At 43.3% G+C, this 25552-nt stretch overlaps 1 protein-coding gene across 6 annotated transcripts in view; it reads left to right on the top strand.

Annotated features, from left to right (window-relative positions):
- The window catches only part of ACOT11 (acyl-CoA thioesterase 11), a 96758-nt gene that overhangs the window by 35441 nt on the left and 35765 nt on the right, over positions 1 to 25552 (top strand). Inside the window, exon 1 of one of the 6 annotated variants that reach the window (XM_033152053.1) lies at positions 271 to 471. The exons of 4 other annotated variants lie outside the window; for them this stretch is intronic. Coding sequence is in view for 1 of the 2 variants with exons in the window: in XM_033152052.1 (XP_033007943.1) it covers positions 17225 to 17248 (24 nt within the window). In the remaining variant the exon portion in view is untranslated. Of the gene's footprint in view, positions 1 to 270; positions 472 to 17144; positions 17249 to 25552 lie in introns of those variants that run through there. One more of the 6 variants, XM_033152052.1, reaches the window with a different exon arrangement.

The following is a 25552-nucleotide window of genomic DNA, read 5'->3' as shown; positions in this document are numbered from 1 at the left end:
GCAACCTCAGAATCAAGGCCCTTCTGCTTCTTTGTTTATTGCCTACAAATGGGTAAGGAGTAATATGTAGCCAATGTTCGAGGTTCTTGAAAACTATAGCGAAATTTCGGGTACTTTAAAAGGAACGGGAGAGGGGATTGATGAAAGAGTTAGGAAAGTTGGCTAACGATGAACAGTTCTACAAAGTTCCACCTTAAGAAAACTTCAAAAGACTTTTTTTTTTTTACGGAAGTTGAGGGTTTACCACTCCCCAGTGATCCGAAGGGAAGCCCTGGCAGTAGCTCTGCCTGGAAAGCCCTAAGGACTCACACGGAGAGAATAAAAAGCATGCGGCAGAAAAGTCCTGCGTGCAGGTGGCCTGGGGTTCCTCCTTCGCTGCCGAGTCGCAGCCTGAACTGAGATCGCTCAGTGCAAGTGCCTGTCGGTTTCACAGGAGCAATCTTTGGCAGTTTTCAGCTTCCTCTGGCGAAGGTGAGAGGGGCAGAGGAGATTGGGAGAGACCTAGCCACGGCTAAGAGTTTTCCTGGGGTGTGAGAAACGTTATTATTTTTGGGTTAATAATAATAATAAAGGGTGGAGGAAATGATTTCTCAAACCAGTGAACTCCTGATCTTAGGGAGGGCTGCTAAAGCTGTGTGTGTTTACCGCTAAATACCTCTGCGCTGATGAAGCTGCCTTTAGGCAGAACTTGAAGCAAACTTCTTTAGTGGTGCACAGTTCTGATTAAAAAAAGGCAACACTTCTATGGTTAAGAGGGAAATGCACACTTTATTTTTGAAGGTTCCTGAAGGAGCAGTGGACCCTCTTATTTCTCTTCCATGACATGGCATTTATCAGATAAAGGAAGAGAACATCTACAGACTTCGCTTTTTTAAGCAATAGTTTCCAAACTCCCTGACAGTCCCACAAGTAGAAATCTGTGGCCTTTTTCAGGATTCCTGCCTCCGCTTTGCAAGTTACCGTCTCATGCTGAATTTTCTCATATGGATGACAGGATGGTTCTTCAGGTAGCTGGGGTTAGACTTCAGAATCTCTGTTAAGTATATAATCTCCAAGGTGAATGAGGCTTGCAGCTTTTATCAACTTGTTTGTTTGGTGTAGAGAATTACTGCTAAGTTGGTTCTGGAGCCAAAAAAAGAGAGTCTAAAATGTGCCTTTCACTTTCCCTACCAAAAGCTGGTCCAAAGTTTCTGTGCTTCACACTTTCTAAACATGGCTGAGTCACAATGGAAACTGCTGATAGACCTGACGCTTTTATAGGAGACTGAGCAATATTTGAACACTAGTTGCTTGCAGTTTCCATCTGTGTAAGTTGCAAGAGTATCATGGAATTCTGTCCCAGAAAGATGCCTGGCATCCCTGCAGCAAATGTGCTCTAAACTGTCGGTTTGGAAAGGTCCTTGTGGGTCAGGAATGGCATGACCAAATGCTCTCCAGGCATAGATTATTCCCCATGAATAGGTGGAGATTTATTTGGCGCTTGGGATGTACTAACTCAGTACCAATAATTTCTGGAAGTGACACTCAGTTATTTTCCCTTTTGCCCTGTCTGCTGCATTGGCAGACATGAATGGAAGACTGTGTGTTCAGTGTGGACGTATGTAAAACAACACAATCATACACTGACCCTTATCCAGAAGGAACTCTCTCACATGTGCCTAGTTAGGTGTTAGTGCCCTTGCCTTTCTAGATATGGCTGGCATAGGTCTCGGGACCTGGCTGCCACTGCTGCCTCCTCTTCCCTGCTCCTTGCAGCTATTGTCCCTCTAGTGATGAATAAGGAGATGGAGCAGCGTCTAGCACAGAGGGCAACTTAAGGGACAGCTGGGAGGAAGAGGAAGGTTTGCTGAGAACATCTTGCCTGGGGGCTGCCAAAATCTGAACCTGGCACTGTCCTATCTCACCAACATTATTATTTGATACTTAATCTTCACAGGCTTTTTTAAACTGTTGACTGGTGATTTGTGATTCCAGTTTATTTTGTTTGTTATTTTATTGTATAGATTTTTTTGTACACAGTTTTGATATTTTAATGAAATTGTGTTATTTAAGTATTTTATAAATAAATAAATGATTAGGCAAGGCACAGTTTGACTTAGCATGTTGTCTGAACACAGGCTCATAGTTTAGCTCTCTCTATAGTAACCACAAGCTGTAGCCAAGGTTTGTCCTGTGGTTTATGGCTCCTTTATTCAAGGACTCTCCTGTCCCCGAGCCACACATCCATATACACTCCTCCTGTTTCACTAGTTATTTATAAAGTGCATGACAGGGACTTTGAACCTCCTTGAATGACTTTTGAATGACTTTTTTGTTTACTTTCTCAAGCATGTTATTGGTGTTGTAGTGAGATGGGAAGCTGGCCCGAACGATCCCTCAACGTCTTCCCCATCCCAACCCTGTGACTCTGGGTTGTTAAAAAAGAGGGCAAACCAATTAGGCAAGTTTTTAGTTGGCCAGTTCCTGTCTACTGGGAGGATGGACCTTGAGGGATCTGAATAGCTGACCTTTGCCAAGTAGTATTCTTTCTTGAAGAAGGCAGCTGGAGGCGGTGTCAGACAGGTTCTTGTGTGTGCATGCACATGAGAACAGTAGACCAGTCATCTTTAGAAATAAATGGGTTGGGAAAAGTGTGTCTGTTTTAGAGTCTGTAAGTCAACAGCATTGTGGTGGAGACTGACTGTTCCCCACAATGAAAATCTGAGGGAGAGAAGTAAATTTACAATATCTTTAGGAGTTACCCTGTATCTTTCCCAATGCTCAATCTCTCTCTCCTCTCTCTCTCTCCTCTCTCTCTCTCTCTCTCTCTCTCTCTGTGTGTGTGTGTGTGTGAATAAATACAAATAATACAGAACGGTATAGCCTAAGCGTTTGGTGACCTCATTTCACCTCTGAAATGTAATACTCTCTATGTACACACAGGAAACCCCCCCCCCCAAAACCAGAATCCTGCAATTGTCATTTACTCCTCACTGAGCTACAGTTCAAAGCACCCTCTGCAAACTACGGTTTCCAGATTTCTTTTTTGGAGCGGGTGCTTTAAATGTACATTGTGCATAAAGTAGTTACACATTTTCCGAGTCACCAAGGGGCATCCTATGGGGAAATGGAAGAAAAAGAGTAGAGTAGAGTGAAAATATGTATGTAGCTGGTGGGTGTGGGAGGAATTTAGCAGGAAAGGTGAATTGTCGTGGCTGCAATTTTCAGCTAGGCCCAAAGAATATCTGCATAATCTTGCACAGACCATTCATATGTGTGTGTGTTTATGCAGAGCAGTATCATCTCTGTAGGATTTTGTAATATGTATTTTATTTCACAAATTTATTCCACACCTTTCCAAACTGTTCAAGGTGGCATAATGATGTGTTCATCTGTGAAGCAAACACAAGTTTTGGATTTCCCTTCACCTTAATAACTTACACGGACATTTTTTTTGAAATTATGTGAACAGAAAATTACATAAACTCGCTCTGTGCCATGGAGTTCCTAGTTCCTTGTCTCTGGCTGCCTCATTGTTGGAAAAGAACGATAGTCCTGCCTTTGTTGTGCTTTCAAAGTTGGGGGTACTTTGGGAAATAATGTGTCATTGTCCCTCAACAAGCTGATGGAATTTTTCAAACTAGGTCAGGCTAATGCAGATTTGCTTGTTACTATGGATATTGCTTAATTATACACCAATAATCCCCCATGAGAATCTCACGATTGCTGCTCATCTTTCTGTTTTTAAATATTCCCAGAATGTGTAAAAGAAGCTCTGATGGTTGAAAACTGGGAATATATGAGCTGAAGCAACTGAGAATCTAGGTTAAGATAAAAGGTGGGGAAGCAGCTGTCTCCGAAGTGGCAAGGAATGGTGTTGTTTGTGCTATTTTAAACCTCCCCCAGGTCCCCATCCAGGCCACAGGTGGAGAACTGGTGGTACTGCAGACCTTCTTGGCCTACAACTCCCATCATTCCTGATCATGGAAGCTGGAGCCCAACAATATACGGAGGACCACAGGTTCCTGTCCCTGGTCCTGGTCTGGGCCAGTCTTCCCCAGCCTGGTGTCCTCAAGATGTTTTGGGCTACTAATCCAAAGTGCTGGTGGGAGTTATAGTCCAACAACATATGAAGGGTTGGAGAAGGCTGATCCTAGGGCAATACCCTACTGCATTGAAGGGCTGTCCACCCAGAGACCCTCTAAGCAATTCAGAGATGTGTGGCTCCACATATGTACACCACGAAGGTGCTGACAAAGCAAGTAAGGTTTGCACAAAGAAGACAAGTTACATGCTGATTGGTTAGGTAGGAAAAAAATGGCAAGTACAGATCAGGGTTAGGATACCTAAGGAACTACTGGCTCCCAAATTAATCTGCCTGTAGGTGGAGATCTATCTTGGAGTCCCTTCCTTGGATCCCCTTGCCTTTTGTGATGGTGAGGGGACCTGCTCTTTTCAGGAGTGGTGTCCTGTCTTTGGAATGCCTTCTCCAAGGGAGGCTTGTGTGAAGCTGACTTTGTCTTTTCAATACTAGGTAAAAAAAAAATATGTGTGTGTTTGCCTGGACCTTTTAGATGCTATTTTAGTGAGTGTCTTACCTTGCTTTCTAAATATTGCAGCTCTGTCTTATTGTTGTGAGTGTTTTGTTGAGGTTTGTTAATTCGTAAGATGCTGCAAGAACTGTTCAGGGTTTAGGAACAGTGTGGAAACAGATAACAGTGATAATCTTGGACTCCTTTCTGACCCAAAAAATGTTCATCAGATGCTGAGTAGAACTCCTTCCATTGACTGGGTGAACTTTGTCCCGTCTATGCTGTCCAACATATTGTCCCTGCCTGTGGCAATTAATTGCCTCTAGAGAAAGTGGGGTATCTGTTGCCTACAAGACCCACCCCATCTCACTGTCAGGTATAAAAATTTCCCATTCTGCATAAGGATTCCCTCCATCTGTAATTTCTAACTGGCATAGGTGCAAGAATTTCATTTGGACTTGGCTGTTTGATTCTGTGTTAGCTGACATTATCGGTTCACCTTAGCTGACACCCCCCCCCCTCTATCATTGTGAAAAGGTGTGAATTGCTATATCACTGGAAAATTTAATTGTCTTGCCGGATGCCACAGTGGAAGAGTGGTGGGGTAGACTGGTTGGATGTTTTGTTCATCTCCTTATGTTTCATTTGTCTTGAGCCCTGGAGATTCAGTTGCTGCAAAGGAGAAGTTGGGAGCTAGTGAAGCTGAAAGTTGATCATTCCTCTGTGTTCTGCTTCTCCTGTTTGCTGGTAATTCTTTGCAGATGCATACCTAGGAGTTGGTGACAACCCCCCCCCCCCAATCAACTATCAGACTATCTATGGAGCATATGACATAAAAGGGCAAAAGGTAAGTGTGTCTCAAAACCAGGCCTGAAAACAACTTGAACTGAATATTGTCAGTTTCATCCAAGGGTGAATAGAGTTGTCCAGCCACCATTCCTCTGCAACTGACATTCAGCATTTCATGGCTGCTGAGCATACTCAATCTCCATTGGATGAGGTGTTTTTCTTCCCCCGCCCCCTGCCCTCTGGCTTAGGTTGTATGTTGTTTGTATTTCTGTAAACATCAAGGTTTCCTTGAGATGCAAATACACTCCCCTTTTCTCGTGCCTGTAATCCCATTTTGACCTTATTTCTGTCTGCAGTCAACATTTGATGTTATTAGGAGGAGCTTTAATATTATTTAAAATGTCTCTTCCAGCCACGTAACTTCTTCTTCTTCTTTTTTTTTTTTTAAAAGAGCTCCTTGCTACATGCATTCAGAGATGGTACAGTCTTATAAAGGATGGTGCTGTGGGGCCTGTGTGAATATCTCTGTGACCTCGTTGCCAGTCAATATGACTGCTTTCTTCGTGTAGCATTGCTTGTCATACTGATTTGGCATGAATCTGGATAATGACAGATCATTTCCTGAGAAATTTGGACCATAACGTCCCAATAGTGTGTCCTTCAAATAACTTAAAACTACTCATTGTTAATTGGATACTTGTAAACAAAGAGAATGCATACTGTTTACAAGTGAACTGAACTTCATGCTTGACTTGTGACACTGACCTGAATGATCAGGTCAACTTTTCTACTTTTTTAATATTAAAAAACCCTGCCCCTACAATACATATATTGTGCTCTTCTTAATTACCTCCATGACTGGTGCAATATTCCGCTTGAAGGCTTATATCCAAAATATACAGTAATGCAAACAGTTCTTCTTTTTTGCAAGAACTAGGTCACCCAAGGGGTGACAATGTAAGAGCGCCATCACCTAGGTAATGTATCTTGTTGCCATGGTGACCCTAAAGGCTGCATCAGTCAACAGCTTTCAAAATTTTGACAGCTGACGGAGTCTGAAGGTTTTAATGAGGACAGACACTTGGTTAGTTTCAATAGCCAAGTACTCTAAAAATATTCTTCCACCTTGTTAATGTTTCTAGAATGTAAATTAATAATTTAGGTCTCGCTCTGTGCAGTTCCTGACACTCCAAAGTAAGATTGTTGAAGGATAATAATGTTAGGCTGGTTCTCCCATTTGATATGGCTTCTGCTGGTCATGAAACCCCTGAGGTCATAATGTGGTATTTGCTGGTCCTTTTGTCATATTCCTAGGATAACTATTGCGCTGGTACAGAAAGACCTCTGTCTCTTCATTGCTTTCTCAGATGGATAATGCAGATGTGAATATCTTGTAATACTTGCGGAGGGTAGTTAACACCATAATTTTCATAATGCCGGCCTTAATTGCAGATTATTTGTCTTTATTTGCTATTGTGTCTTTATATTAATTGTTAGTACACTGTAGCATCTCTCAAGCTGTGTGTTTTCCTATTGTTGCTTTTAAATGTTTGGACCACATCTGTAAACCTGAGTGGCCTGCTGTCCTCTCCTAAGAACAAGTATATCCATTAAAAAGGGGTATTGACCAATTTACATTTTTCTACTGTCTAACTTTTAATTGAGTTTCATTGGCTAAAGCAATGTTATATTCCAATACTAGTAATTCTGAGCCCATCCCCAATTCTGTTTGTCTCATGATTTCAAGTGATTTCAAGTCAGGAAAACTACTGTTTGCTGCTGAATTGGAACAAACGTCAATTGGGTTTTCTGTGGCTTGACATTTGTTCCTATTCAGCTGTAAAGAACGTGTTTTCCCAGAGATGGCGGCAGGACAACAACAACAACAACAACAACAAAATCAACCCTCTCATACCCGTGACTTGGAATCAAGGGACAAACAGTACTGTGGATGGACCCACAATTGAGGCGATTTAAGCCAGCAGATGTTGGGAAAGATGGAGGGCACAAGGAGAAGGGGACGACAGAGGATGAGATGGTTGGACAGTGTTCTTGAAGCTACTAACATGGGTTTGGCCAAACTGCGAGAGGCAGTGAAGGATAGGCGTGCCTGGCGTGCTCTGGTCCATGGGGTCACAAAGAGTCGGACACGACTGAACGACTGAACAACAAGAAGTTCTTTTTGCTAATTAATGCATGAAAAACACACATTTTTAAAAACCCATGGTCTAAATCCATCAAAGGGAAATGTACAGAAATCTGTTAACAATGAAAATTGGCACAGAACACTTACAGTGAACAGATACTGCTGATTTTAACAGATGTAACGAACATTGATTTTCTAAATGATTTTTTCAGCCCTAATTTTCCTATCTCAAGGAACTTTTTGTTGTTGCAGATAGTTCCCAGTCATTCTCAATAACCACCTATACTCCTACCCCTATTTCCCCTTTTTTATTTGTTAATTTTCAAGAAGGGTGCTCTCATAATCAAGGAGCTGTGCTGCCACATTGCTGGCCCTGCCTCCAGGGTTTCATGGCTTTCTCTGTCTGCATCTCATGTGCGGCCAATGTTTTTTTCCCTGGGGGAACGCAGGGGTACGCATACCCCTGAACATTTTGTGAATCTTTGCACTTTTGTCCATTTGCTGTATTTATTTTTCCCAATTTGAAGTATAAAATGTTGTTTTTCTTGAGTCAAAATGAGAGTACCCCTAAACATCTTTTTTAAAGGAAAAAAAGCACTGTCTGCAGAGGCAAGGCCTGTACCCATAGACCTAATTTGAAACCTTGGTCATGCTGGCCCTGGGGAAGGTGACATGTGCAGGTGTGTATATGTGTCGGTTCCCCCTGCAGATGTCTATTTCTAATACATAGATAGGCTGGTTGGTCAATGAGGGCAACTGGGGCAACGTCCCACAGCCTCAGCCAGGCCTCACCTGCTTGTTGTGTTGTTTACAACCAGTCCAAGGGATGGCACAACCTGTCAGCTCCCTCCTCCTTAGTCCCAGTGTTGCTGTTATAGAACTCAAAAGGGAGGAGGATGAGGACAAAACAGAATTAGTTGGCTCTGGCCATCATTGGCTTTGGCTCCCTGCTGTCTGCCATTCCAAATGGGCACCAGCCACTACTGGGAAACAAGGCCAGGGGTGGCCCCCAGTGCCCCTTGGTCATGTGAAAAACCCTTCATGTGAGTTAACATGTGAACGTGGCACACACCTACCGTATTATCCTCTTCTGTGCTTCTGAAAGTGGCAAATTCTCCACAACTCCTGCTTTTCAGAATATAAGTATGAGAGAGAAACCAGGCAAACGTTACACAGTTCTAATCATAATAGAATGACCCGTCTCAGATAATGTCTTAATAGGGAATTGTACATTGTGTAACTCCTAGCCATATAATGGTTTTCCTTCAGCTAGTGTGCTTGCTATGTCGGCAAGTGCTTTTCGGTAAAACTGCACAGACAGGAAAGTTGCTCCCATCATGTCCCAGAACTAAAAACTGGGATGCAACAAGTCTTCATAGAAAGCGAAACTTGTGTGTGTGTGTGTGTGTAATAGTAATATAGTAATACATCTTTAATACAGTCAAAGACCAGTGTGTTTGTGGGTGTGTAAAACTCAAGAAGCAGCATGTGATGGCCTGGGATTCAGACTCAGATGCTTAACCTTGAGGGATCCCAGCCTGCACAGGATTCCCCGCCTCCAGAACCAGCTGAGCCAGGGCCAGGGCTTGAGCCTGAAGGGTCCTCACCTGTGCTGGATCCTCAGGTGCAGGCATCAGCAGCATCTCCTCTGGCTCCTGATGTGATGGAGGACCCATTGCCTGCAGGTGTTCCACTCTCACCCCCATCAGGGGAAGCTGAGGCTGCCCCTGGGTCCTGTAACCCACCAGCCTCTCCTGAGCTGCAGAGGCTCAGGGCAGAGAGGCGAAGGGAACCAAGTTCCTGCAGGAGGAGTGCTCTCCTCCAGGCCAGAAGGAGAGGATCGGGGCCGCCCTATGCCTCGGGGCAGATAAAGGCTGGCCAGCCCCAGCCCCAAGTTGCGTGAGCAGCATAGTTGCTAACGTGTGCCTGCCTGTGTCCTCGTGCCTGTTCTTGACCTGTATCTTGCCCTGCTTCCTGCCCATAGCTGTCAACCTTTCCCTTTTTTGTGGGCAATTCGCTTATTATAGCATTGGGAAACAGCAGGGAGGGTTGACAGCTAAGTAGCCTTGCTCCTTGCCGGACTGATCCCCTGTTGGACTCCTGAACCTTGGACTGGACTTTGACCCTGCTTCGCAGACGAATCCTTGCCGTGTTCCTGACCTCTGACTACCCGGCTATACCCACAGATTGTTACCTGACCCTGCCGCCGCCCCGTTCCTGGACTTAGTTGCCTCGCTGGACCTACCGCCATTGTCCGGGACTACTGACCATGCCCCTGCTCGGCCCCGGGTGAGTTTCTGGTGTTCCCACCCAGTGTCCTCTGGGCTGGGCACCCCCGGGGCCAGCACACAGCATGGAGAAGCCACACACAGAGAAATTGGTTTAATGAGGCATGTTTAGTATGAAAGCTTTGGAAAGCACAGTGGTCAGAGTTTGAATTTGTGTGTGCGCAAACGCTGAGTGCTTGGATTACTCCGTCAGTAAGCTCTAAACACAAAAAGCAGCCTGTTCAACAAGTCACTGAAATAGAAATGCTGGCCTTTGTGGAATCACATTTGTGTGTTCCTTGAAGCACAACTGCTGTTTGATTTGCAGCCAGTGCCAAAAGCTGCCAGCCTGCAGCCCGGAAAGCGGTGGTGGTGGGGTTGGGGGTTGGGTGGAGTAAAAGCCTTCAACAGCTGTGTATGACTAGGGCTCCTGTTTCCCATTCTTTTCTGCCATTTCTTAATGCTGTTGTTTAAACCTTCCCTTTGAGCCCTCCTGAGGTTGACAGCCACGAGGCTGATCCCGTGATTAGATTAAAGTTAGCGGTAGCTCTTGGTACCTTTCTTCCACGATAGAGGTGTATTGAATTTCCTGCATTTATGCACAGTCCATAGGTCCATATTCAAGGCTACAGTTCTGTTGTGCTCTTATTCATTGCTTTTTAAGAGAAAAAAAGGTTTCAGTACTCACCATGCTGTTGTTATAGTAAGTGCTACACTTTTAACATTTGGGGAGGAAATGGTGCCGGAACTCCGTACCCTTGAGTATCTCCAGAAAAAAACACTACCATACTGCATTTTTCCAGCTTTGGAACTGCTATATTTTGCATTGTGTGTGTGTGTGTGTGTGTGTGTGCAATTTTTCACACAAGTTGCACATTAATTGCCATTATGATCACCATGTGTCAGGAGGACCACCAGCTGGTAAAGTAATTTGTGTAAAGCAGTCGGTTATGAGTGATCCAAATCAGTTAGCCGTTATGCCTGTTGTTGCAGCCACAATGTAGAATGAGCCTTCTGGCGAACACCAGCAACGCAGTCCACATCTCCTTCAGCAGGGCCTGCTATTTTGTCAAGAATGTTCAGTTTGATGTTCATTAGCTTTGTAGTCAATTGGTTCTAAAAATAGTTCAGAGCTTGTACCTGTCTTTGCATGAGGAGGCTTACTCTTGCGCCAGCCTGGTCTTCTCTATTGAGAAGAGTGAGGAGGTCGGACTTGTAGGGACAAGTAAAAATGCCCTTGGCTCCCCTGAGAACCACTGCGATTACAAGCTTGAATTCTTGCCTTGCCTGTTGTACAGGCATTGCCTCGGTGCACTGAATAGCAGGCAAAAGATGCTCAATTTTGGCCAGTTGCTACAATGACTGATGAGGAGCTTAGATCCATTTGCTGAAACCCCCAGTTCAAAAAGCCCCAGTAACTTGAACTGAAAAGGGACTTGTAGAAGTATGGTACAAAAGCTAAAGCACAAGTGGTGCATGCATCATGTAAGCTGAAGCCATCCGCCATCTCTGACCTCCTTGTGCTCAGAGCGATGCCAGCTGCTTCCACAGCCTGGTTGCTGTGCTTCAAAATGCATTCTAGTGACTACTTTGGTGAATGGCTTTCATGGCCTCCCCCCGCCCAACCCCCAGTTTAATATGAGAGAAGTGTTGTGTATTAATACAGATGCTTTCTGTGGGCCAACGACTGTTTGCCACTCTGCTCTCCATATTGGTAATTTGCACATGGCATTTTAATTTTAATGCACGAAGGGTTAATATTTCCTGTAGGTTGAGTTTACAAATTATTGAGTGGCAAAAAGGCACCCGTAAGAAACGCTCTTCAGGTGGCAGTTTTCTGTGCTCACCAGATTTCTGAGCATAAGCTGTTGTTATGTAATGTATATATTGCTAAATGCCAAAATAGGCTTCTAAGCGGATGGAGAAATAGAGAGAGCATTTTTTACCTTAAGGAAAAGTTGCAATTCTATAAAGATACTATTACATGCTGCCCGCTATTGCTCTCTCTTAACAAGTGGTAATTAAAAACAATCTCTCGTGCTAGCTCCCACGCCCTTCTCCCTTCTTAGTGCAAGGAATGGTCTCAGGCACGAGACTTTCAAGGAAACAGAGCATGCTTGAACTACCCTTCAAGGCTGCCCTAGTAGACCAATACAGTGAATGCTGGTGAGCCATCATAATAACAGACGAAGTAGGAGTCTTCCACACCAGGCTGACTTTCCAGCAGTTGGATCAGTCACATGGTTTTTCTGTTTAGATGCGCATAGGAGGGACCTCGTTGCCATAACTATACTTTTGAATTCTGATTGGCTGAACGCTGCAGAGACCTTATTGGCCAGATAACAGTAGGTGGAACAAAATGTTTGCAGAGCTCCTCTAAATATAATTAGAAGTGTAAAATGTGTATGGGACAGGAAGGAGCATGATGCTTTGAACTCTTAGGGGTACAACAGCAGCAGCAGCAGCAGCAACAACAACAACCACCACAGCCTTTGCTTGACATTCTCCTTGGGGCGGGCTGTGACCCAGCCCAGCACCCCTTGTGGACTAGTATCCACGGCATGGGGCTACCTTTGAAGATGGGAAACTGCAGCTAGTGCAAAATTTAAGGGCTGGAAGGTAGGTTGGCTGGAAGTAGGTTTGATTGTATCCATCTCTTCCATGCTGCCCACTAGTGCTGTATAATTTCTGGCCTATAAATCAGCTGATGTGTTATGGCCGCATTACAAACAACCATGGGAGGGTGGTCATGCATAACATAATGTCCATATACAGTATAACCCATTTGACATGCAAATATGTCTGTTTTTGACACATGCCTATTTTGACCCTCCCCTTTTCACAAGCTTGTTTACATGAATTGGGCCTCTGGAGTTTTACATCTTGGCTAGCATGACTTGATGTACAAGAATTTCTAATCCAGAGAGGTCTGTTTTGCCAGTGTTGCTTTCCATAACCTCTTCTGCCTCCTTCCACTTTCCCCTCCCTCAGATGCAGACATCTGCATACTGCCTCTGCTAGGCCAGGGAAGAGTAAAAACTAGCCTTAAGCAAAGTAAGCCCACCCCCCTTCACAACAATACTTGGGGGGGGGGAGCTGTGCATAAATATCCAATCTCTGCAGTGGCACAGACGTGCTGTGACTTCTTATGAATGTTGCACCGTGAATATTAAGTTGCATTCCTGCACATTCGGAGGCTGTTGCCCTGATCCTGCACACGCTGAAAATGAAGGGAAGAGAAAAGGCCCGTTAGGATATCAAATTCCTGTTAGGAATACAAAGTTTTCTACTGCAGTGTGTTCTCTAGGATTTTGTCCGCTGGCTTTTAATGTCTTCTTTGCAGAGACATGCAGTGACTTAAAAAAAGGAAAGAATCAGACTTACTGACTGACTCCTGCTTGGCTAGGCCAGATTTCAATGCCTTGGCTTTCAAAGGCTTCTGTCCTTTCTAATCACACCCCATGTTAACACCAGATCCCATTCTTTAAGCAGGATTTGTTAACTTCAGGGGAAGGCACCTGATTAATGGCAGAGATGCTGTCGAACACAACCTCTCTTAAAAAGAAAAAGGGAAAAGAAATTTCTTGTGGGAGACTGGAGCAATTAGAACCTGTCCTTAATTCCTTTTTATGTAGCTAAATACATTCAAGAGAGGGCAATTTAATATGACAACAAAGGTGATGTCAAGTTTCTGTCTTCATTACATTAAATGTTCTTCATTTTAAAGCCTAATTTCCAGAACTGAGACATTTTGCTGTAGCTCCAGAGTCCTTGTTCTCTGAAGGGGGAAAAAAATCAACCTCCACAACCAGCTTGGCCTTAATTATACAGCTTGTCTAGTTAACAGCTTGTCACTTTTTCTTTCTCTTATTGTTCATATTGAATAGTCATTTATTAGTGTCATTAGCTTTCCTTTCCTGAAGGGCAAGTAAACAAAAGCCTATCTTCTGAGAACTGATCAAAACCTCTGTTAGAATTAATTCTCAGGCAGGAAAATTAGCATTTTGCACCTCTTCCATTTTTATTCCTAGGTGTGCATTTCTTTTTACATTTTTGAGCTGGCATCGTAGAGCTGTCTAAAACCTATCAAATGGCCTAGCTTGCTTGTCGACTCCCACCCAGGTCTACATTTTTAGAACTGATTGGTGACAGGCCTTCCAAGCACATTATTGAATGGGAATTTCACATGCTGCTGCTTGCTATACTATTACTACTACTGCCTCAGTGTTTTGGCCCTAAAACAGGACCATGAGAGGCTCTGAAAAAGCACAAGCTATTATTTGGTTGGGATAGTCCTTCCCTATCATCTAGGCCTCAGAGTTGGCACCAGACTCTGAGGTGAAAACCTCTGGAAGATCTTTGTTGAATGATGGCTCTAGTAAAAGCACTTAGCCAGTATAAAATTCTTGCAAATAACAACAACAACAACAACAACAACAACAACAACAACAACAACAACAACAACAACAACAACAACAATATTCCACTGTGATGTAGGAGAAGGACCAGCAGGAAACTGACAAAAGATTTACCGGGGGGGGGGGACAAGAGGACTGTGGCTGTTGGAAGATGAATTCTGAAACTCACAAGAGCCAGGTGGTTTGGGAAGTCATGGAGGTAGTGACACTGAAGAGGGTTCAGAAACAGAAGATCTAGTGCCCTGTGGTCTTTGGAAGGGTCACTGTTGTCTATTGTCCAGTAAGGACTCCCCCACACTTCTGCTTTCCCTGTTGTTTACAGATGAATCGGAGCAAATGTCCATCAGGTTTCCTCTGATTTAGCGCTAAAGAGCGGGGTTTTCGGGGGAAAGTGGTGGGGCAAAAGCAGAACTGCTTGAACCTATGCCTAGTAGGCACGGGACAAATGGAAAACTGATTGGACTCATGCTTTCTAGGCATGGGGCAAGCAGAAGTGTGGCTGGGCCCAAAATCTTACTGGTTCATGATCCTGCCGCACACAAAGGGCTAACAGCATTGATGGTGTAATTGATGGCCCTGACATAAAACAACAGCAGCCAGCGCTGTTGCTGAAGGTGCTTTTATTTGCCTCCCATGTTCAAGGGTGCTTCCAGAAGCTGGCTTAATACTATTGTAAATGGACCACTGAAGTATCACAAACAGGTCAATAGGCTTCATAATAACAGCAATGACAAAACAGCAACATACGGTAAATGTTACTGCATTGAAAAGCGCTTCAATACATAAAATGTAACAACATTACTCTTCCTGGCAATAGCAAAAATAGCAAAGGAGTTTGGACAGTTCTGCCTTGGTCCTCGATGTTCCAGCCGCTGCTGCTGTGCCTGCTGCACATTAGCCCAAGCATCAAGTAAGTGTGATCAAATATTGACTGCCCTATTGACATCACCAGTCAGACAGCAATTCCTCCTGTGGTGTTACTCAGCTTCCCCTCCTGCTGCAGTTTCTTACAAGGCTTCCAAGGACTGGGGAGCTGGAAACACTCCTCCCATGATGTTATGACATATAAGTCGTCATGACCAATGTCAGGTCACTGAGATGAGCCTTAACTGTATTTTGCAACGTATTGTTGATTAAGAATCTGATTTAGTGTAGGCTTCCTTCAGCAAGAAATATGGCAGCTGCCTCAAGACCTGTGCACATGTTGTGACTGCCATGTGGGAGCTGCTTTAAATACCTAAAAAGGTGGGTCTCCACACATATCAAGCTGAAGTAATAAAAAGCTCTCTTCACTGCAATGCAATGGAGGCCTTGCTGGCAGTGCCACCACTCTTTGTTGTTTGAGGAGCAGTGTTGTTGCAAGGTGGCCTTATCGGTAGTGGCCCCCACATTGCAGAATGGCCTCCCTTCTGAGGAGCCTCTTGTGTGCCATCATTGTCAACTTTTTGACAACTGGTCAAAACACACCTCTTTACCCAGGTCTTTGGTTGAATTTTCCCTCTGACTATATTGCTGTTCTCTGCTGCTGTTTCATTAATTTTGTTATTGGTTAGTTTTGTAGTTTTGCTGTTATGATTTTAGTTTGAATTGTGACAGTTCAGGGGGGCTGTAAGTACAAAACAAACAAATAATGAGTATTTAAAGTTGTGAAAACGTGGGATTTTATGCTTATGGTGAAGTCATCATGTGACAATTTATTTGTTTAATGACAGCTTTTATATGCCACCCAAACAATATGTAGCTTACAAGCAATGAAAGCATTAAAATCCATGAACTGCAGAACTATAGAAACATTAAATAAATTCCAGCGTAAAAAACGTTCAGCAGCAGAACAATGTCACTAAAACTCATCTAAATTTCAGTGGATTTAGAAACTTACAAAGCCTGGAAATATAAAAAGTATTCTCTTGGTGCTGTGTAAAGTCCATAGCAAAACACCTAATTCGAAAATTAGGCTGCCACCAATGAGAAGGCCCTTTCCACAAGTTGTGCCTCACTTGGTGGGGGCATCTGGAGAAGTGCCTCTTTTTCTGCAGGCATGACTCCCAGCCCAATACAATCACTCTAAAATTAGCAAAGGCAGGCAGTGCTGAGGCAAAGGAACTACCCAACTATTTCACATTGAGCAGAACTCAAGTATGCCTTTGCAGAGTCATAGGAAGGTCAGGTGGTACCTGGTGTGGAAAATTTCTTGTCAACCCCCCCCCATTGATCCCCCCCCCGCAAAAAATGTTTTACGTTATTTCATATTTTCTTATAAAGGAATAATTACAAGTAATAATAATTAAAAAAACTTTTATTTATATCCCGCCCTCCCCAGCTGAAGTCGGGCTCAGGGTGGCTAACATCAGATACATAACATTGGTATAAAATCAAACAATAATTAAATTACCTCCTAAAAAATCTCAGAATCAAATTAAAGTCTAATTAGATGGTTTTCCACAGGGTTAGGGTTGGGAACAGTAAGTGCTCCACTGAACTGAAATTTCAGCCTTCACGACATAGGAAAACAGCCAAGTAAATAGCTATTTTGATGGAGGAGGGTCAAGATATTAACCGATATGCATGAAATTTCATATATAGCTATATAATCCCTAGTATAGTAAGATAAGACCTTTGGAGTTGGCATTTTTTTTTAAAAAAGTTTTTTTTATGAACCGCCCAAGTAGGGCAATAATTGTTCCTTGATAATTTATCACCCCCTCCATTATGGAAAATGGGGCGGACCGCCCCCTATGCCCCCCCTTGCTACGCCCCTGTGCCTCTGCTTGGCACCTGCAGTCCTTCTCAGAATGGTTGTTTGAATAGTCCTGAAAAAAGTCAATCTCTGAGGTTCAGATCACATGGGCAGTTGCCAGGGATGTGAGTTTCACATTCCGAGCCAGTATTCACATGCAATTGGAAAATCTAGACACTATTGCTTGCACGCTATGTGCTTGCAATGTATATAATTCTTTGACAGTCCACTTAGCCCCTCCCTGTACTTAGTTTAGTTCCAGGGAGCTTCCTACTTGAGGTTTAGCTGCTGGAAGATCAGGAATAGCAGGTATCAGGCATGCAGCTACGCATGTTTGCTCTGAAGCAGCTTCCACTATGCCCAATGGAAGTGACTTCCAGGTTAGTGTACATGTGAATTTCTTCTTCTTCTTTTCAGACATGGCGCTTCTCAAATTTTTGTTTTGCATCCTTTCTGTTATGTACTTCAAAGGTGTGCTCAACACGTGCCATGTGTTCTTTGTGGTTTGCTGCTTTGAGGACCCTGTAGTTTGGCAGAACCACCAGTGAAATCAGTGGCTGGGAAAGTTTGCGTTGGTTGTTTCTCTTAGCTAGATGAAGGAGCTCAGCAGGGCTGGCGGGTAGCAGTTTCACACACACATGCAAACATGCACACTGCCCCTCTCCCTCCACTTAACATTTGTTGTGTTAGCAGAGGGAGCACTGGTAGTCTCCTCACCTCGCTCTGAAGAAGGGCCAAGCGAGACAAGCCAAGACAAAGATGAAGAGTCAAAGGGGCTCACAGGACGTGCTAAGGTTCACAACGATGGAAAAGCGTAACGCCCTTGAAATGCAGTGATAGTTCCATTGGAAGCCAGCATCTTCATCATTTCACACTAATGCCACTCTGTGGCCCACTTGGCCCAGACAGTGGCATGCCTAAGGGGCAGGTGTTTCCACCTGTCTCCAAACAACTCTTCACAGCCGCTTAAGGGAGGCATGCAGGAGTAGAGACATGCCCATGTGCCACTATGAAAATACCAAATGTTGGTATACAGTACTTTCGATGTGATACACTTTAGCTGCACAATCATCACATCGAGACTTCATAATGCAGACAAAGAAACTTTATTTGGAAGCCCTTGGCATACAAATGTGAGCTGTCCCGTGGTCAGATAATGACATTGTTGTACTGTGAGAGCCAGTGTGGTGTAGTGGTTAAGAGCGGTAGACTCGTAATCTGGGGAACCGGGTTCGTGTCTACACTCCTCCACATGCAGCTGCTGGGTGACCTTGGGCTAGTCACACTTCTCTGAAGTCTCTCAGCCCTACTCACCTCACAGAGTGTTTGTTGTGGGGGAGGAAGGGAAAGGAGAATGTTAGCCGCTTTGAGACTCCTTCGGGTAGTGATAAAGCAGGATATCAAATCCAAACTCTCTTCTTCTGTGTGTTCGTTGTATTCTGTGGCAAGCAGGATGTTCTAGGAATTTGGTTCTACTGAAGCTGAGTGAAGCCTTTTTGTTCATGTGCTGAAATAATTCAGTTGTCTTGAATCCTGCTGCCACAACAATTAGTTAGTTGACATCTCAGTTCTTAACAAAAGCTCCTTCCTCGTGTTGCGTAGTTTCAGGATGTGATGACTTGCCTGGGAAAAGAGCTGCATTTCCTATTGAAATTGTGAGTTGGGAAAGTCTTTGCTCTGAATGATTGTTCTTCTAGGGGTGGTCTTGGTCTGCATAACTGATTCCCCCCCCCCTTCTTCTGGCCCGCTGCTAATGAAAGGTGCAAAGGTTGGTGGTGGGCATTCAGATTTATTTATTTTTAATTTCCTTCTGCTTTTTCTCAGCCCACATGACTGCCAACGGATTCATAGACAGGGCATTAGAGCAGTGAGCATTTAAGTTGGAGGATCCATGCTGCAAGCCATATGCAGCTGCTGTGGCAGCTTATGGATGCAGCTGAAAGCAGGGATGCAGCAGAGGCTACATGCAATATAGAAGCAATGGCAATATCTGCTGGAGCAGTACCTGCTGTCCTGAGCTCCTTTAGGAGGAAGGGCAATATATTTATTTATTAAGTAAACAAAATTTGCCAGTGGGTCTCACTTTGGGGGTTGGAGGACAGTTTGGGCCTTACCCATGATGCCTTTTGTTAGGCAGACTAGGCTCAGACCAATAACTGGGCCACGGTCGCACTGCCAACTCCATGGTTCATCAAGAATGTGGACTCAGTTCTCCACAGCCCAAGTACACTACTCTGCTCTTTTCCACCTCACTATTCTATGGCCCCATCCGCACTATACATCTAAAGCAGTATCATACCACTTGAAACAGTCAGTCATGGCTTTCCCTCAAGAATCCCGGGAACTGTAGTTTGTTAAGAGTGCTGAGAGTTGTTAGGAGAGCCCTATTCTCACAGAACTGCAGTTTCCAGAGTGGTTTAACAATCCCTCTTCCCAAGGAATTCTGGAAACTGTAGCTCTATGAGGAGAATAGGGGTCTCCTAACAGCTTTCAGCACCCTTAACAGACTACAGCTCCCAGGAATCTTTGGAGGGGCATGGCTATGGACTCTATTTGGGGGTGTGGTTATAGGGGCTGTCACCACTGGTTTAGAGTGTAAGTTGGACTGCCCCATACCATCCTTGATTTTTTTGAGCCATTCCCTGTTGTGCTGGAGCCGTGGCAGTTGAAGGCAGACATCTTGCTATACAGGACTTGGATTTGCACTAAAACAGACCTTTCAATTCAATATTGTTGATGGCTGCTTCACGTTATCTCTATAAGGAAAAGCACAAGTTGGTGCTATCATCAGTTCTGTTCCCTCTTGCTCCTGCTGAAGCTTTCTTTCCTGATTTATGCCAAGACTGCCAGCTTCTACGTAGGGATGCAAACAGCTCTACTGCTACTGCTAGACTCAACAAGAATCCAGGTTACAAAGATCAGAAATAAAATTGAGTTTTTCTCTTTCCCTCTCGTACTGCTGCATTTGTGTCTCTGGCACTGGCCGGCCTGTTTCCAAAACAGCAGCCTGAGGAAGGAAGGTTGGTGGAATGTCAGATCGTGAACAATTTGGGCTAAAGTATGGGCTTGAGGTTTCTGTTTTTGTCCAAATCTTCTCTTCTATTTTTAAACGCTTCCCATGCTTCATTTCAGAAAAACAATGCCCTTGATTATCTCCATTTGCTGTCGCAATGACACCCAGCAATCCCTTTTCAATTGGAGTACCACCCTAGAGGCTCGCTCTGATTCACTCTCATGTGGGTGCCTGGGCTGTAACTAAATTGCTCTCCTTCGGCAGCTTCTGGACGTTTCACTCCTGGCATTGCGGCTGAAGTCATGTGAGGCACGTGGAGATTTCTAGGCAGAGCACAAGACAAACTTGTTCGTCAAAGAAAGCAGGTGGCCACTGACCTGCGCGTTGTGCCCTGTCTCTGCTTGCTTGCAGTGCTCTCCAAAACACTCCCACAAAACTTGTTCCATGTGTCACTGCTCAAATCTTTTATCTCTATTAGGCTGGAGTAGTTTGATTAATAAGCCTAAACTATTGTTGCCATATTGGAGAATGAAGTATGGGAACTGAAAAATAGGTAAGGTAGGATTGTGCTTTATTCCTTTTTTAGGGAACTAACAAACTGGTATAGGAGAATGTGTAAGTTTTTGTGTTGAACATTACTCTTCACTAGACTTGACTGGCGGATAAAGGAACCACCATTACTCCTAATCAAATCAAACATGCACTGTACAGCATGTTTAATGCCATATCAAAGGTTCTTTTGTTTCACCTACATAAATGCTATTTGATCATTATGACTGCAAATACTCTTGCACAGAAAAATGGTTATGGACCTAAATTGCTTATTACTTGTAGATGAGCACCAGGCCACTTTAATCTCTGTCATAGTAATGTGTATTCAGACAACCAGAAGCCTCTGATCTGGTAACTGCTTAAAAGTAGGGGTGGCCTGTATGATTTTAGTTTTTGTTTTGAAACTGGTGCTTTTGCAGAGAGCAGAACTGTTTCTCCCTAAAATCCATGAACTGAGCACCGAACATTTTCTCAGTCCTGTTTACTGCCAGTGTTCCCTTATGTGTGGCCACTTCTGTGCTGCTTATATTTTTTTTATTGCTGTATTGTTATGAGTTTGGGTGCCAGAGTTTGTGGGCGCAAGGCACCCACAATTCCTGGATTTAGTAAATGTTAGAATTTAATCAAGGCTTGGAGAACACGAACCCTGGGCAAGCACCTGGACTCCTGGAATTTTACACCGAAATGAGGTTGGGGTGGCGTGTAACACTCATGTCAGGAGTTGGGTTTCGTGCTTCCAGGAGAAAAGACCTGTGAGCAAGGTGTGCCTGGAGCCGAAATGGAGGGAGGAGCAGCAGCATTCCTGGAGCAGTTCAGGTTGTTGCTCCCAACAGCAAAGCCAGCAGCAGACAGAGCAGTAGTGGAACAAAGCAGCTTGACTTCTTGCTTTGGAAAGGAAGTTGTATGAAAACATTATTGTTGAATGTGTACTTCAAAAGTTTGCTTGAATTTGTTTTTCCAATAGAATTTTGTTCTCATAACAACTTGCAACCTGCCTGTTACATCTATACACTTGAATGCAGCAAAATTCTTAAGAACCACATTGCCAAGTCGACAGTTTACATGACATCAAAAGTGTGTGTGTGTGTGTGTGTGTGTGAGAGAGAGAGAGAGAGAGAGAGAGAGAGAGATTGATTTGGTTGGCTTATGTCTGTAAGTGGCCCCAAAGCTGCTAAATATAGGTATCTTGGCTTATCACTTGTGTGTAGGCATGGAATTGACTTGAAATTGGATAGTAGGTTTAACTTAAGTGGCTGCCAGTTACATACAGTTGTAACAGACGTTTGTTCAGCCCGGTAGAATTCTTGTGGCATGTCTGTATTGTTAATTATCAGCGAAAGGGTCTTGGCTTCCCTGAGTTAATCAATGGCTGGGAGAGAAATTGGAAGTGATTTTTGCTGCAGGATGGTGAGATCTACCTGCCTTTGGAAACACCGGTCCTTCTAGAGCCTTAGGTTGTATCAGCAGTTATCTAAATGGAACACTCCTAGAAGTACTGAGAAAAGTGGGATCTGTGACCAAGAGGAGGGGATGCGTTCTGTTGTTGTTGACCCAGAGAAACTGTTTTAATGGGAAGATTGCTCCCACTGTAGCCTGTATCTGCTTCCTTTTATTTCCCTGTTGCGTCAATTCCAAGCTATTACGACAAATAACTCCTCATGATACAAGTGAGCGGGGCACATCTAGGCCTAGATGAGGGAAGTTCAGGCCAGAATTCTAGGCTAGTGTCTGCTGTCTAGTGAATTACTCATCTTCAGATTAGTTTGCTGCAATATTGGTATAAAAGGGGAACTGTCGGGTCAAAATCTAAAAATTAAAAGACAGTCAAGAGATCGAGGTCTAAAAGCTCTTCTCCCCATTTTTCCTGCAAGCAAGGTGTTTTCTGTAGAAAACAATCTGAAGAACAGACAGTGTTTCTTTTCTTTATGTTGGACTTTATAATTTTAGAACTTGTGAAGTTGCACTCTGTGTGTTTGATTATATTTCCATAGCTAATGACATTCCAACAAGATAACCGATAATCTTTACAAGTATTTAAATTCTATGTAATATGTGTGAGTCTATATGTGTATGTAACATATATGAGAGTGGGGAGGGGAAGGGAGAGAGAGAGAGAGAGAGAGAGAGAGAGAAACTAAATGCAGAAGCCAAAGCCGGTATCCTCTGCACAGTTAGGCACCTTCAACCTGGCTGTAGTCAGCTGGATAAGAGCAATTTAACTGTGCAGGACAGTAGCCAAAGAAACTATCTGGGCAATTAAAAAAAACACCAAAAACATTTGTTAATGTATAGATGGTTTGTTAGAAACAAACACGTATACAATTTTCAGGGAGAAATAGCCTGTTAAAATGGAAATTTCCCCTTTTATACAAGGGATATGATTTGGCTCCAACTCTTCAACTTGCATGCAATACAGCAAGGAGAAAGGATTTCAGGCTAGTAACTTGATCTACCGTAAATAGTAGATGAGTCATTCAGAATGATCATGTGCTAATGTATCTGTTAAGGATGCTCTAAGTGTACAGTTACAATAAACACGTTCGCATATCACAAAACACACTCCAGGCTTACAGTTTCTTAAAAAGTCTAAAATCCGCAATTGGGCAATACCTTTATTGGGACCAATCAAAATGCAACAAAGCATGTTATTTTAGCATATATATTTTTAAACTCATCTTTTGACCAAATGGGGACCTTCAGGGAGCATACATGCCTTTTGTTTCTGTTTTCTTTATACTGTAATACTATCATGTGGGCACCCTCATATTTGCTATTTGGATTCCCTATTATTTTTCAATTTAAACATTATGGCTGTTTTTTTGTGAAAGATTCCGGTTTTACACCTCCCCACACCGCACCCCCATACATTCAAAAAAACTCAAGCCCTTTTAAAAAACTGCCTTTTTCCACCATCTTCCAAAACCCCAACAAAAATAATGATAAAAAGCTCTATGTGGAACAGTCTTTTCTGCTTATACCCCCCAAATGCATATTTACTCCAGGGTCAATTTTGGATAGCCCATGTTGCATTACTCCAGCACCTTTCTCAGTCAGGAAAGGTCCTTCTGTAAAGATGTGGTGTGTGGTGATGGAGGACCCCTCTATATAGAAAAGAGCACTTCCGAGAGTTCAGGTGTTTATATGAATTAATTTTGGGGTAGACCACAATGGGGGGTTAACCCTAAGCCAGGGCAACTCCCACTTTGTGTGTATGTGGCTTACGAGAATCACTGAATGTCAGTGGCTGTTGAACGCCTAACCCTCTCAGCAAATCCCAGCTTTTGTGTTTCAGCAAAGCAAATAATTGCCAGCTTCTCGTGTCCAAGCTTATGTGAAAGGGGAGTCTGTTATAACAGCAGTGAAGTGGAATAGCTTATGTTTAGGAAGGGTGTAGTAGGTTTGCCAGAGAGAAGTTTCGTTTCAATGCGAAGCCCTGATGGCCTACCTTTTACTTGTTCTTATTCCCTGCTCTGCCTCAGGGCTGTTATTGGTGCCTAAAATAATAATAATGTTTCTTTTTCTAATATACAAAACACATTTATCCTAGACAAAATGTAAAATAGAATGGGGCAATGATGTCACAAATACCTGTTGATCCTGTAACACTGATCAGGAAGTCACTATATATAGTTGCCTCCCAGCACATATATCAGAAACAAAATGGATGTTTGTATATTATTTTCCAAAGACCAGTATTAATATCCATATTGGGTGAAAGTAATGTTGAGCAGTCTGAAGTCTTGTCTGAAGTATATGCTGCAAGTTTGTTCCTCTGCTCGAACTCCCAGTGCCAAAAGGAAGATTGCAAGGAGAGCCTGCCTCCCCCTTTCTTTCTCTGCACCCCCATGTGCATGGCTCACACTTGCTATGGATATTTTTAAAAAGTTATTTGTGCCATCTGTTTTTTGTGTGTGCATTAAAAGTGGAGAGTTGAAGCACACTACGCTGCGATGTGCACAGGCACATCCTGTATTATTCCCACATAAAAGTGCATGCTTAAAAGCATGCTGCCTGTAATCCACAAATGTTCCTTTTTACTGCATGCAATTGTTTCAACACTCTCTCATTTCCAAAGGGTTAAAGGGCAAAGGTGATCCTTTCCCCAGATAACTCATTCATTGTCATCTTGATTGCATCAGGGAATGTACTTGTGCAAGTCTCATAGGCGCATTCACTGTTCAACATCACTGAGGCTCAGCACAATAACTTGGGGGCTAGTTGTTCAAAGATGCTGTGCCATTTTTTAAACCTTTCTTTATTTTAAGCCTTTCCTGTGTTCTGACACGGCACAGCTTGTGTACAAAAAGTGCTTCCCCACTTTGTTATTATAGCCAAGAGTGCCACTATCACATTCTGCTCCACGCATTCAATCAGTTTGTGGAGGGGAGTGAGATTGTGCCCTTTGACCTCCATGGGTTAGGCACTACATAAGCAGTGTATGTATGGCCTGCACACTCAGTTGTATACACTCTGTATGATACAGCCCATTCTTGTGCTCCGCTTGTTGTGCAGAGGTCACCCATGCACTGAACAAGTGGACTGGAGCACGAGAAGAGAGTGAATTCTGTGCTGCTGTTTCTGAAATATCCCGTTGTGAGCAGGAAAACAATTCTCTCCATGTCATGAGGACTACTAACCATTATCATTCCAATTAGGAAAGAACATCCCAATTATTCCACTGAGGTGAAAGAAAAGCTTCCACTCTTGCCTTTATCCCAAAGCTGGTTAAGTTTTGGTTTTTTTAAATTGTGTTATGTGTTTTAGTGGTTTACCAATGCCAAGATATTTGTGTTACTACCAACCCTGCTTTGTGAGTAGAATCCAATAATGCAAATGTTATGTGTGCATATTTACCTGCAGTTTAAGGATTACCTTTCATGCACCTGATGGACTGTGTTGTGGCATGCACTTTTGTAGACTAGATTTGATAAGTCTTTTTTCAGTTTATTTTTATTAGTTTTCAAATTAAGATAGAACCACAGATAAACAACAACAACAAAATCATCATCATATATCCAACGAAAGCCAGAGCATACAGAGCCCAAAACATATTAAATAATAACAGCCAATCTAAGATCATGACATCCATATTTATCTAGACTGTGCAGGGAGAGATACC

The sequence above is a fragment of the Lacerta agilis genome, chromosome 6 (assembly GCF_009819535.1).
Source record: "Lacerta agilis isolate rLacAgi1 chromosome 6, rLacAgi1.pri, whole genome shotgun sequence".
Lineage (NCBI taxonomy): Eukaryota > Metazoa > Chordata > Lepidosauria > Squamata > Lacertidae > Lacerta > Lacerta agilis.
The sequence above is the reverse complement of the archived record's forward strand: the minus strand, read 5'-3'. Positions and strand labels throughout refer to the sequence as shown.